The sequence below is a fragment of the Sphaerodactylus townsendi genome, linkage group LG06 (assembly GCF_021028975.2).
Source record: "Sphaerodactylus townsendi isolate TG3544 linkage group LG06, MPM_Stown_v2.3, whole genome shotgun sequence".
In the NCBI taxonomy this organism is placed as follows: domain Eukaryota; kingdom Metazoa; phylum Chordata; class Lepidosauria; order Squamata; family Sphaerodactylidae; genus Sphaerodactylus; species Sphaerodactylus townsendi.
Window position 1 is genome coordinate 386,262 of NC_059430.1, and position 13,507 is coordinate 399,768.

Below are 13,507 nucleotides of genomic sequence, written 5' to 3' on the forward strand. Positions count from 1 at the left end.
TCCAGCAGGTTCTCACCAGTTCCCGAGAGTGGGTTACTAATTATTTGTGTGTGCCAAGAAGGGGTTACTAATCGGGTCTGCTTTTCTGTTAGAAATCCCATTAGGTCCAAAAATCATCAAGTCCTGTTGTTTCCTATGTGGCTGGTCAGCGAAGGTAGAAAACGGGATCATTCTCCCTGTTGGGCTGTTTTAAAAACATGTTTTAGTAATATGGTAAAGTTCCTTGTTTAAGGAAAGTATCCTTCTTTTGATTTCTAGAAACAAAATTAAGTATTTGAAAGTATTAAGTATTTGACAGGCAGTCAATTCGAGGAGAAGTCGTTGTTTCTGTTGGCAGGAGACGATAGGACTTGCTAGAATGAGTTTAAATTACGGACAGAAAGATACCAGCTGGAAATTAGGAACTTTTTTTTACAGTAAGAGTTTTTTACAGTAACAGAGAAAGTATTAATGCCCCGCCCCTGGAATGCCCGGCCACGCCCCCGTCGTGCCCCGCCCAGCCCCACTGGCGCGACGCCACTGTTTGAATCCCACCACCATGGGAACCTGTTACTAAAATTTTTGGATCCCACCACTGGGGGCGAGTGCAAGCATCCATCGTGGTAAAAGAAAGGGGGATTGAAAACGTTTTAGAAACGTTTCAGGTTATTTCTGCAGAAAGGGCCCTTCGTCGTCTTCTGGGCATGCTGTTTTTCTTGGGAACAGCATTCAACTCCTGCAGCCTGAAATGGTTCCCATCTCGGGGGTTATCAGATCACAGTAAGAATTTTTAGCCTTTGTTTAGAGAGAGGACTCCATTGAGTTCAGAATACTTGGCATACTTTCACTTGCTAATCTCGTCAAGAATTCTATATGTCAGAAGAGCTGCCAAGGAATTAGAATCCGACCAGTCTGGCTGGTTTGGAAACCCAGTTTTTGAGACCTGTCTCACCCTGAATGCTACCCATCTGTAAAATGGGTCAGCTTTTTTGGAAAGACTTCTAAATGTTTTGCTTCCTCAATATCACGCTGCGTGCATGCGTGATAAACGTGTGCCTTGACTTGTCTGAGCAAGCGTTCGCTTGTTTCCGCTACCTGCTTCGTAAGCACCAAATTACTTGCGGCACTACTCATTTGGGTGGTTTATTTGCCACTTTCTCCCTAAAGGGATCCAAAGCAACAAACTTCAAAAATACAGTCAAAGCAAGCAATCTAAATAATACTATTATGAGTAGGTCACACTGCTTGGTGACAAGACATTCATACCCATAGTCATTAGCTGAATAGTTCTATAGCCTAAATAAGAACATAAGAACAAGCCAGCTGGATCAGACCAGAGTCCATCTAGTCCAGCTCTTTGCTACTCACAGTGGCCCACCAGGTGCCTTTGGGAGCTCACATGCAGGATGTGAAAGCAATGGCCTTCTGCGGCTGTTGCTCCCGAGCACCTGGACTGTTAAGGCATTTGAAATCTCAGATCAAGATTGGTAGCCACAGATCGACTTCTCCTCCATAAATCTGTCCAAGCCCCTTTTAAAGCTATCCAGGTGAGTGGCCATCACCACCTCCTGTGGCAGCATATTCCAAACACCAATCACACGTTGCGTGAAGAAGTGTTTCCTTTTATTAGTCCTAATTCTTCCCCCCAGCACTTTCAATGGATGCCCCCTGGTTCCAGTATTGTGAGAAAGAGAGGAAAATTTCTCTCTGTCAACATTTTCTACCCCATGCATAATTTTATAGACTTCAATCATAACCCCCCTCAGAGGTCTCCTCTCCAAACTAAAGAGTCCCAAACTAATGGAGTTTCATCCTTTGGTCTACCTACCTACCAGAATTTTGTCTTTCAAGACCCGGTCAAGATGTGCAGTGATTGTAATTTCCCTCCCACTCCCCACATAGTTCCTAAATGTATGACCCCTCACAAGTTTCTAAAGGTATCTCCATTCTGACACAAAGACGTATTCTTTGGCACCATTCAGAAGGAACGCCAAACCATATTTGTTGGAGCAAGCTTGAGGGAATCCCTGGGTCACACATTCCCTTCCCCCCACTAAATGGATGTACATATTTCCACTTTTCTGGCACACTATTAATAGGGGGGTGTCTTCTTCCCACAACAATTGAGTTAAATTCTGGCACACTGGCTTGGTACCGATTGCTCTCTTGGTGCAGGGAAAATAACCTGGTTCTTAATACTAACAAGACAAAGGAGCTTATAGTGGACTATAGAAGGAATAGCTCAGAAATTCAGCCCTTGACTATAAATGGAGATCAAGTAGAGCGGGTGGCTAGTTTTAAATTTCTGGGCGTTATGATTAAAGAAGACTTGACCTGGGGCGTACAGACTGCCACGGTGGTTAAGAAGGCCCAGCAAAGACTGTACTATCTGAGACTTTTAAGGAAACAACAACTGAATGGAAAACTCCTGGTGTCCTTTTACCGCTGTGCTATAGAGAGTGTCTTAACCTACTGCATCTGTTGCACAGTGGCAGATAGGAAGGCGCTCCAAAGGGTGATCACTACTGCACAGTGGATTATCGGCTGCCCTCTCCCCTCCTTGGAAGAACTCTATAATGCCCGAAGCCTAAAGAAAGCCCAACATATTCCGAGAGACCCGTCTCATCCAGCACACTCTCTTTTTGAACTGTGACCATCCGGCAGACGATACAGGTCTATCAAAACTAGGACAAGGAGGCTTAGAGGCAGCTTCTACTCTAGAGCTGTGGCTAAGCTGAAGTCCGCGGCTTCGTGTTGATGTGTTTGGGGCTGTGTAGGGATGGGTGGAGGAAGGGGAAAATGAGGACGGGGTATGAGTCTGAAATTGTGTGCATCGAGGAATGCTGCTGTAAATTTTGTTGTGCGTGCACAATGACAATAAAATGCTTATGCTTATGGAGGGCCCAGTGGGGAAAAATTAGTTTCATGGTTTGGATCCAAGGACAGACGACGACTTGCTGAATTTTTGAGCTGGGAGGACAGCACTGGCAACTCTGGGCGAGGAAATTCCTGGGGATTCGGGGTCGGAGCCCGGGGAGGGCAGAGTTTGAGGAAAGGACCTTGGTGGGATAAAATGCAACCGAGTCCACCTTCCAAAGCAGGCGTTTCCTCCAGGGGTGCTGATCTCTGTGGTCTGCTGATCTGTTGTAATTTTGGCAGATCTACAGGCCCTCCTCGGAGTGTAGCAAGCTTATGGCAGGAGGGAAGGAAGAGGGAAGAAGCACGCGAGCCCAAGAGTCTCCCAAACTCGCTCCCGTTCAAGGATGGGCGTTCATCCGAGTTAACTGTAATGTATTGTCGAAGGCTTTCACAGCCGGAATCACTGGGGTGCTAAGTGGTTTCCGGGCTGTATGGCCGTGTTCTAGCAGCATTCTCTCCTGACGTTTCGCCTGCATCTGTGGCTGGCATCTTCAGATCCTCTGGAGATGCCAGCCACAGATGCAGGCGAAACGTCAGGAGAGAATGCTGCTAGAACACGGCCATACAGCCCGGAAACCACTCAGCACCCCAGTAACTGTAATCTGCTTTTTTTTTAAAAAAAGAAAATCACTTACACAGGAGCTAGCGATGCCCTTAACATGGTAGAGGCCTGTATTGAAGAAGGGAGAGAAAAGAAACAATCACACATTCGGCCAAAAATTACCCAAGCTGATTCATTTCCACTACCACTCCCCCCCCCAGAAAGACAGCCAAAATGCCCCCACTGAACAACTTTGAGCTTTCCGCTTAGATCGTTAGGTGGTTTGTCTTAAATTGATAGGTAATCATTGGTTATCATAAAATCTCAGACTCTCAGAAATGTTAACAGCGTAAAACGTCAGGAGGAAACAGTTCAAAGAGGAGATACAATCCTGACTTTGTAACTCAAGGAAATGACCACCGAAACCAAATAAGCCTCTCTTCCTGTAATGAAATACTGCTAAGACGGATGCACTCGTGGGGCTGCAATGGAAACAAGGAATCTCTGAAAATTGTGATTCATCATCGGCCCCTTTCAATACGTGGCGCGAGTAGGCATTTCCAGGGGCGCTAAAAAAACTGGGGGAGGAGGTTACATGCGGCGCCGCGTAGCATGCATGGCCGACCTCGCGAACCTTCGCAGCGGCGATCCGCGAATGCTGCTTCGAACCTGCGCTCCCTGAGCCCGAGGAGGTTTTTTTTTTGAAATAGCGTCTTCTTCGCTACCGTGCAAATGGCAGCTGACTGAAGGCGCCATTTTCCCGCAAGCCGTCCCTGAATGCCTCACCTCGTCTCCTGGCTTCGGCTGCGTCGCAGAGGCCGAGGGGACCACGCCCCTGGCCTCGCGACTCCAGAGCCGTGGCTTCCAGCCTGCGGGGACGGGGCGTGTCCCCTGTCACTCTGCCGGACGAGCCGGAAGTTGTGAGATGAGGTATGGCGTTCAGCCGCACGGCAAGCAGCAACTATCGGCTGCGCCACCGCCTGCCGCCCTCCCAGGGCCGTCCGTGCAAACGGCTCCGGGAAGGGTACATCAGCATTGTTTATGCCGACACACCCCGCACCACTGCCATGCGGAAAGGGCCAGCATTTGATAACAGCTGTATACAGTGGTGGGATTCAAATAATTTAACAACTGGTTGTTTACAAGCACCATTTTAACAACCGGTCCTGCCAAAGTGGTGTGAACCAGCTGAATCCCACCCCTGGCTGTATGCCATTCCCATCCACCTACTAGCTGACCATAATTTAAGCCACCAGAAACTCTGACATACTTTCTAATAAGACACATCTTTCGAGGAAGGGCGTTATTTGTCAGGCATTCTCCTGCGCACATTTCTAATGATGTCATCAAGTGCCACTTATTCCCAGAATATTCATTGTCGTCTTTTTGTCCGGATGATGACTCCTCGCTTTGTGAGAAAATCTCCTCTGCCCCTTTGACGCCTTCAGAGGCCGGTCTCTGTCTCCACAGCCCGGATTCTTTCAGGGCAGGCTCTATAATCAGGGCCTATTGTTCAGCGGTTGAGCTGGGGAGGCTCGAAAGACAAAGGCGCGAACTGCCAAAGGGAGGATCGAGTTACGACATACAGCCCCGAGTGGTGGAGGATTTGCGGTGCTCTCCTATGTAACACAAGGAGCGCCTCTCTCACAAACGAGCCAGCATAAAGCTGCGTTTGGAATTCATTTCATATTATGCTTAAATCAATGAGCGATGATACATAAGAGCTAATTAAAAGCCCGCTGGCCTTCAATCTGAACGCTTCTCCCCCAAAACGGCGATTGCCTTTCACGGCAGGAAGGCCTTCCAGACGGATCGAGTTCTACCCGCACCTATTCTGCCTTTCACTCGTTTTTTGTATGCATCGCCCGAGATCTGTCTGATGAGCGGCGGGCCGTCTTTTTGTCTTCCGTGAGATACGCTCCCCAATCAAAAGCCGCCAGAACCCCTGCGATGGAGTCAGGCTGATCTGCACACAGGCCGTTTCCCACTCGTTTTAACTTTTTGTTAAAGCTGCAAATGCAACTTTATAGCTAGCCCACAAAAAAAGAAATCTAAGGAATAGGGGGTGAGAGAATGTCAAGGGATAGTTGATTGAGATGCATTCCTAACTCCGTGCCAGGGCTGCATAATATAGAGCAGTGATGGCGAACCTATGGCACGGGTGCCAGAGGTGGCACTCAGAGCCCTCTCTGTGGGCATGCACAGAGTTCATCATGTGGGGGGGGGGGAAATCGCCCCCCCACACACAAACACACATCTAGGCTGGCCTGGGCCGCTGGGCTTGATTATTAGCATTGAACCTAAGACCCTAGTTTTGGGGAAGCAGTGTAGGTAGCCCTGTTAAGCGCTGTTAAACCCCACTGATTTTCATGCAAAGAACTAACGTGCAATCCTTTACCTGGGAGTAAGCTCGGCTGCTGGCAATGGGGCTTGCTTCTGAGTAAATCCTCCTAGGGTTGTGATTCACCCATTCGAAGAGTTGCACAATTGCTTCAAAGCAAAGCCAACGACTACCACCAAGCTTACTCCCGAGTAACGGGCGCCTCTGAGCCAACCGTTTTTTCTAAACAAAAACCTCAGTATTCAGGTTAAATTGCCATGTTGGCATTTTGTGATAGATAAGTGGGCTTTGGGTTGCAGTTTGGGCACTCGGTCTCGAAAAGGTTCGCCATCACTGATATAGAGACAGTGATTGTATCTAGATGATTGAGGTGCGGTCCTGCCAATGTAACTGCTTTTAGATACATGTACTTTGCCTGTTATATGTTACCACTGAGGTAATAGAACATTATTTCCTTGATCTTGCTTTTATGGTTTCACACGCTTGGTAGATAACTAGGCTTATCCCCGACACTCTCTGCTCCCATGGGAAACGGGACATTTCCGCAGTGTCGTGGGGGGTAGGAGGCCAGGTGGCTTTATCTCTGTCTGTCGCTGACCTTGGGGCGCCTAGGCTCCGCTGGAACTCTTTCTCACATTCTTTGCGAAAACGGGAGAGGGGACCGTTTCTGGATAAAAGGGGTCGCAAAAGCCAGGACTGGCAGAACCGGCTTCTTGCAAGCTGGGTGCTTCACTACCTTCCAATAAACACTACTGATCAACAGATCCAGAGTCTGTTTATGGATTCAAGGGTCTTTGCAGGACTGCCTCTCCGTCAATATTTTGCACATAGCTGTTTCCACACAGAGCAAGTCACTGAGTCGCTCGGAGGTTCCCAATACCCACGGGCATCTTTCCTGCCCCCCACCAAATGCTTTTATATAGTGGGTGTGGACAGGTGAGGTTTTCGCCGAGGAAGGTTTCTGGTTGGCCACTGGAGATCTGATTGGTTGGACAGATACAAAGCCTTTGGCTGTGCTTTGGCAGCAGCTGCTCCCCAAACCCACGGGTCTTTACTGTGTGAGTTCAGGAAAGTTACGCATAACCTCACTCCCTGACATTTTGCGGTTGGCACTACCCCAGTGGCATAAATGTTATGACTGGCTCCGCCCCCTGTGGCATCCGTCTTGTTGCTGAACCTACCAAGCTGTGCCGAAACTCCAAAGGTGCTCACAGGCTTTCGTGGCCCGAATCAATAGGGTGTTGTGGGTTTTCCGGGTTGTATGGCCGTGTTCTCCTGACGTTTCACCTGCATCTGTGGCTGGCATTTATCATTTCATCACCGCCAACAATCAACACCACTGGAGCACTTCTGGGGCTTTTTTGAAAATTCAGTAATTGATACATGACCACAGCACAATAATATCATAACTTGGCATACTACAGGTCAGCCAGTAAGGTCCTGGTGGGAGAAGAAAGGGCTTGGGGGAACCTACTTCCAAGCATTTGAGAGGAGGTCAGCTGGGTGAACAGTTTTGTTTTTTAAAAGAATGAACTTTTCCAGAATTCTGCACCCACGCCAGAGTCTCAATCCCCACCCCCCACCCCCCGCACTTCCACAGGATTCTCGAAAACGGGCTTCAAGAGAAAAAAGCTTTTGACAAACGTTTTAAGCAGTGCTGTACCCCAAAATGCTCTACCTCCAGCTGTCCGGGCCCTGCGGGACCTTAGTGAGTTCCGCAGGGCCTGTAAGACGGAGCTATTCCACCGGGCTTTTGGAGGGGGCCGGCTGTGGCCCTACTGCCCCCCCCTCACCGAATCTGAGACTGCCTGTTCCATCTTTTCTATTTTGGTTGGGCCTGATCTACTGATGACATCGCGGGCCCTGCCTATTCCCTCCCTCTTTTGGCCTTAGCTCAGGCGCCCGTTTTGAACAACTTTTGTTTTAAAACATTTCTGTTGTTTTAAATTATTGCTGCATGGGTTTTAAGGGGTTTAAATTTTTATGTTGTTGACTGCCGTTCGTCAGAACAGCCATATTGTGAGCCGCTTCGAGCCCTTTGGGGATGAGGCGGCCTATAAGTTTAATTGATAAATAAATAAATAAAAGATCCTCAGTGGCGTTGGCGGGGGGAGAGGGGTGCTGGAGAAGTCCCAAGCAGATAGCGACTGTGGCTTTTTTCCCCCCAAAGGGACACCTGTTCCTGCTTCCAGGCTCCGATTCGGCCAAGGCTTAAGAAGCCAATATCCTCTCCCTGCAAAGAATGCACTGGCTGGGGGCAAAATGGGAAGATCGCAACCGTCTCTTGGCTGCGCTGCGAATGCAAATGGCCATCTGGGTCGCAGAACATGCAGGATGGGGCCTGCCACTCAACCAGGACTGCCGGGCAGATGAGCTCAGGGAAAATCTGCATCTTCTTCCCTTCGCTCCCCCAAAAGGAGGGAGTTTGTGCATCACAAGCTTGAGACGTTCAAGGGGACGCAGCAGACACCCAGGATGATTTCCCTGGGAACAATAAAATATTTTTATTGCTCTGAAATCAAACCCCTGAACAGTGAATAAAATCACACACAGGTTTATAATATAAACGTGCATATCTGCTGTCACAGTTGGTGCCTTTTCTAGACATTTGGACATTTCCCACTGTATGAAGAAGAAGAAGAAGAAGAAGAAGAAGAAGAAGAAGAAGAAGAAGAAGAAGAAGAAGAAGAAGAAGAAGAAGAGGAGGAGGAGGAGGAGGAGGAGGAGGAGGAGGAAGAAGAAGAAGAAGAAGAAGAAGAAGAGGAGGAGGAGGAGGAGGAGGAGGAGGAGGAGGAGGAGGAGGAGGAGGAGGAGGAGGAGGAGGAGGTTGGATTTATATCCCCCCTTTCTCTCCTATAGGAGACTCAAAGAGGCTTACAATCTCCTTTCCCTCCCCCCTCACAACAAACACCCTGTGAGGTGGGTGGGGCTGAGAGAGCTCCAAAGAACTGTGACTAGCCCAAGGTCACCCAGCTGGCGTGTGTGGGAGTGCACAAGCAAATCTGGTTCCCCAGAGAAGCCTCCACAGCTCAAGTGGCAGAGCTGGGAATCAAACCCGGTTCCTCCAGATCAGAGTGCACCTGCTCTTAGCCACTTCGCCACTGCTGCTCCCTTTAAGCCTTCTCTCCTGGATCTTGTCCAGTTTCAAGCATAGTGTGTGGGAGGGTCACGCCGACCATCGTGCAGCATGCTTCAGGGTGCTGGGAAATGGCAGGGGTAAACAGGATCCCTTCAGCAAACACCGTTCCGATCGTGGAGGGTAGGAAACGGTGCAAAAATCAGCTGAAGTCTCTGCCCTCTGGCCCAGAGAAGAGACAGACAAAAGCAAGGCATGGGATGCCCAGGAAAGCTCTCTCACTGTAACGGGCCATCGCTCCAGCCTCCAGGAGGGAAGCCCTTTCTCGAATCCGGAAGTGTTTCTTTACCGAGCTAATCCTTTGGTGACTGACTAGAAGAGGTGCCGTGCTATTCCATGCAAACATTCCAGCCCTCGTGTCAGTTTCGCCAGACACAAATGTCCACGATGCAAAGCAAACACAGCGGTTAAAGAAGAAGAAGACAGAAAGCGAGAACGGATGCGTCAGGCAAAGCGAAAAGGTAAACGAAGGCACAGGAACTTACATATTCATCATCACACGGGCTCATACAGCAGTATCCCTTTAGGGGAAAACAGGCATACGTTAAAATAAAAGAGATGAAACAAAACAAGAAAGGAAAAGGAAAAGGTAAACAGAAATCACATTCAAAGATTATGAGTAATCCAAAGACAAACATCAACATCCCGAAACCAGAGAAGAAAAAGAAACGTCAAGTTGTTAAAGAGCAACAGAAAAAACAGGTTTTGGAAAGAGGCGTGCAGCTGTGCTTCGAACTCTGAAAAGCTCTGCTAAGGGCACCCATATTCCTCATGGCTATACAATTCTAGATTACAATTCTAGATCACTGGAAACGGAGGGTGATTCCAAAAGACCGTTGGTAGCTTTCAGAGCTATCCTAGGCAGTTATACCTTCTTGACTTCATGTGCACAGCTAAACTGAAATGGGTTCCGTGAAAAGAGAGAGAGAAAGAGATGTACTGGTCTGGACAAGGCACAACAGGGATTCTCCGTGGCCCCTTCTGCACATGCAGAATAATGCACTTTCAATCCATTTACAATGCAATTTGAAGCTGGATTTCACTGTACGAAACTAAGGCCGTTTCCGCACGGCCACGCTGGGGGTCGGGTCGGCGAACATGACGCCGACCCAACCCCCCTGGGACAGTTCGCACAAACAGTTCCGGAAACTACTGGGAAGACGGTGCCGCGCTGCGCCGTCACCCGATCAACCTACCTTCCCTGCAACCATCCGGCGCGTTGCCGAGGCCAGGGGACACGCCCCCCTGCCCTGCGCGACCGCTCCGGAGTCGCAGGGCAGGGGGTGTGTTCCCAGGCCTCGGCGATGCGCCGAACGGTCGCGGGGAAGGTAGGTCGATTGGGAAAGGGGGGAGGGATGGCGCCTTCCAGCCGCTGCCGTTCACATGGCAGCGGTTGGAAGCCACTGTTTCCCAAAAACCTCGCTCAGGGAGTGAGGTTGGGAAACAGCAGCTTCACGCCGCTGGGGAGGAGTGAGGGCGACGCGGCTGCAAAGCAGCTGCGCCCCCCCTTGCGAACAGCTCCCTGGGGACGGCGTTTTTGCCGTCCCCAGGGTGCTGTTTTTGGCCCGTGCGAAAAGGGCCTCAATTTGATTCTCCACTCCTCCACACGAGTGGTAACTTCTAATCTGGAGAACTGAATTTGCTTCCCTGCTCCTCCACATGAAGCCTGTTGGGTGACCTTGGGCTAGCCACATGTATTTCCAATCTTTCTCAGCCCCCCCTACCTCACAAGCGATCTGTTGTGGGTAGAAGAAGTGCAGAAGACGTATAACATACAATGGGATTATAGCCCAACCAATGTGTGAGAAGCACGGCTCAAAATGCTATGTTTCAGTTAGAAAATCCTAAGGGCTTTACAGGAACAACACAGAGAAGATCAAGTGTCCGGCTATCAAATGCCAGGGGATTTACTCAGCAGCGACTCCAGCCAAGCAGGAACCAAAACACTACCTGAAAGAGGGTGGCCAGAAAGATCCACAAAGGCCCTTTCCCCACTCACCGTCGATCACCCTTGCTGCGCGCTACTCTCAGTGTGCGTCATTTCTGGCGCGCTTCCGGGCTTCCCCACGACCCCGCGCTCTGTGCGGGGACATCAAAAGGCGCCGTTTTGAGGAGCGCCAGGAATAACGCGTGCGGAGGGGGCGCGAGAGCGGCAGCGTTGGGGCGGCTGCGTTGTCGCCGCCCCTATAGTGGGGAGTGCCGCAGGACCCCGCACTACTTGGCAAGAGTAGCGCGCAGCAAACGGTGAATGGGGAAAGGGCCTATCTTGGCATTCGGTATTTACTGTCCCTCGTCTGTACCCCACTTCCCTCCCAGGAGGTGGTAAAAGGTAAAAGGTTAAAAAAAATGGTCATTCTGAAATCCAAGAAGAGACTTAGGGAGCTGGGGATGTATAATTAGGCGAAGAGAAGGTTAAGAGGTGACATGATAGCCCTGTTTAGATATCTGAAGGGATGTCATGTTGGTGAGGGAGCAAGCTTGTTTTCTGCTGCTCCGGAGACTACCAGGACCAGGAGGCATGGGTTCAAGGTGAAGGAAAAGAGATTCCACCTAAACATCAGGAAAAACTTCCTGACAGTCAGGGCTGTTCGACAGTGGAATGCATTTCCTTGGAGTGTGGTGGAGTCTCCTTCTTTGGAGGTTTTTAAAGAGAGGCTGGATGGCCATCTGTCAGGAGTGCTTTGATCGTGTGTTCCGGCACTGCAGGGGGTTGGACTTGATGGCCCTGTTGTTTCCTGTGGACTAGGGGTCTCATAGCCCTTTCTCACTTGGCCAGGGAAATGCCGATCATCATGCTGGAGTCAGGAAGGAATTTTCCTGCAGGCAAGATTGGTCCAGGATTTAGCAGAGGTTTCAAGCTTTCCTTGGGGCATAGAACAGGGGTCACTGGGAGAGAGGAGGAAGGGGGCAAAGGTAGTTGTGAATTTCCTACATTGTGCAGCAGGCGGTTCAACTTGATGGCCCTTGAGGTCCCTTCCAGCTCTACGTCACAGAAAATAACCGTATTATCTACCTTCTGCAAACCTCTGATTAAAAAACTCTCTTGCTCTCTTCTGTGTTCGTTTTAAACCAACATGGCACGCACACAAACACATGAAAGTGCTATATACGAATGGCAGCCCAGAACGGATCAATCAAAGTTAGTATTAGGGTGTTGTGGGTTTTGTATGGTCGTGTTCCAGTATGTTTCGCCTGCATCTGTGGCTGGAATCTCTGGATGCCAGCCACAGATGCAGGCGAAACGTCAGGAGAAAATGCTACTGGAACACGGCCATACAACCCGGAAAACCCACAACACCCCAGTGATTCCAGCTGTGAAAGCCTTCGACAACACAGTTAGTATTGCTTACTCAGACCAACAGCAGTTCTCTGGGGCCTCAGGCACATGGCTTTCACCTGACCTACTGGCTGAGCCTCTTCTAGAAGAAGAAGAAGAAGAGTTTGGATTTATATCCCCCCTTTCTCTCCTGTAGGAGACTCAATAAGGAGACTTTCTCTCCTGTAAGGAGACTCAAAGGGGCTTACAATCTCCTTTTCCTTCCCCCCTCACAACAAACACCATGTGAGGTAGGTGGGGCTGAGAGAGCTCCGAAGAACTGTGACTAGCCCAAGGTCACCCAGCTGGCGTGTGTGGGAGTGCACAAGCTAATCTGAATTCCCCAGATAAGCCTCCACAGCTCAGGCGGCAGAGCGGGGAATCAAACCGAGTTCCTCCAGATTAGATACATGAGCTCTTAACCTCCTACGCCACTGCTGCTCCTCCTACGCCACTGCTGCTCCTAGCTGGAGATGCCAGAGCGTGACCCCAGGACTTTCAGCATACTAAGCAGAAGCTCTGCTATTGACCTATGACCCCTCCCCAGATCTCTTTCTGATGAATATTCCTGTGTTAACTTGAAGTTTGCACACTCTTGCATCCACACATTATGGACCAGTGCAGATCGCTTTCTCTGTGGTGATCTTTCGTTCTCTGGCATCAGCAGGACAATCTGTCTACCGAGGCCTACCCGCCCGTAAACACGCAGAACACGAAACACACAGAACTCTTTTGGAGATTGTTACCACAAATTAACCTGACATCACAGTTTCTCACCAGCCTTTTCCTCCAGCTTCAGTGGTTTTCCCTCTGGGCTGAGGCCCCTTCCGCACATCACCATCACCATCACCATCACCATCACCATCACCATCACCATCATCAACATCATCATCATCATCATCATCATTTATTAGATTTAAAGGCTGCCTTACCCCCAAAGGGCTCAAGGCGGCTCACAATACAGCTGTTCCATTAACAGCACATAAAATACATAACTAAAACTAACCACATTTAAACAAATTTCCACAGCAGCAGTTTCTTAGAATTTAAATGACAAAGTTAAAAGCAAGCAAGATGCAGAATAATGCACTTTCAATCCACTTTCAATGAACTTTGCAGCTGGATTTGACTGTGTGAAACAGCCAAACCCACGTGCAAACAATTGTGAAAGTGGGACTGAAAGTGCATTATTCGGCATGTGCGGAAGGGGCCTAAGGGCTGCTTGACCACGAGGAAGACTCCTTACATTGGAGGAAGGGGTCGAACTGTGCTGAG

The 13,507-nt window shown here is 49.5% G+C and overlaps 1 protein-coding gene across 2 annotated transcripts in view; it reads right to left on the reverse strand.

The window, feature by feature from the left end:
- ARMC9 (armadillo repeat containing 9) overlaps positions 1-13,507 on the reverse strand; it is a 127,669-nt gene that overhangs the window by 74,906 nt on the left and 39,256 nt on the right. The window contains exons 10-11 of one of the 2 annotated variants that reach the window (XM_048502028.1): positions 9,402-9,437; positions 3,534-3,568 (exon numbers count right to left, since the gene is read on the reverse strand). In XM_048502028.1, coding sequence (XP_048357985.1) covers positions 3,534-3,568; positions 9,402-9,437 — 71 coding nt within the window. The remainder of the gene's footprint in view (positions 1-3,533; positions 3,569-9,401; positions 9,438-13,507) is intronic. The other variant, XM_048502029.1, reaches the window with a different exon arrangement.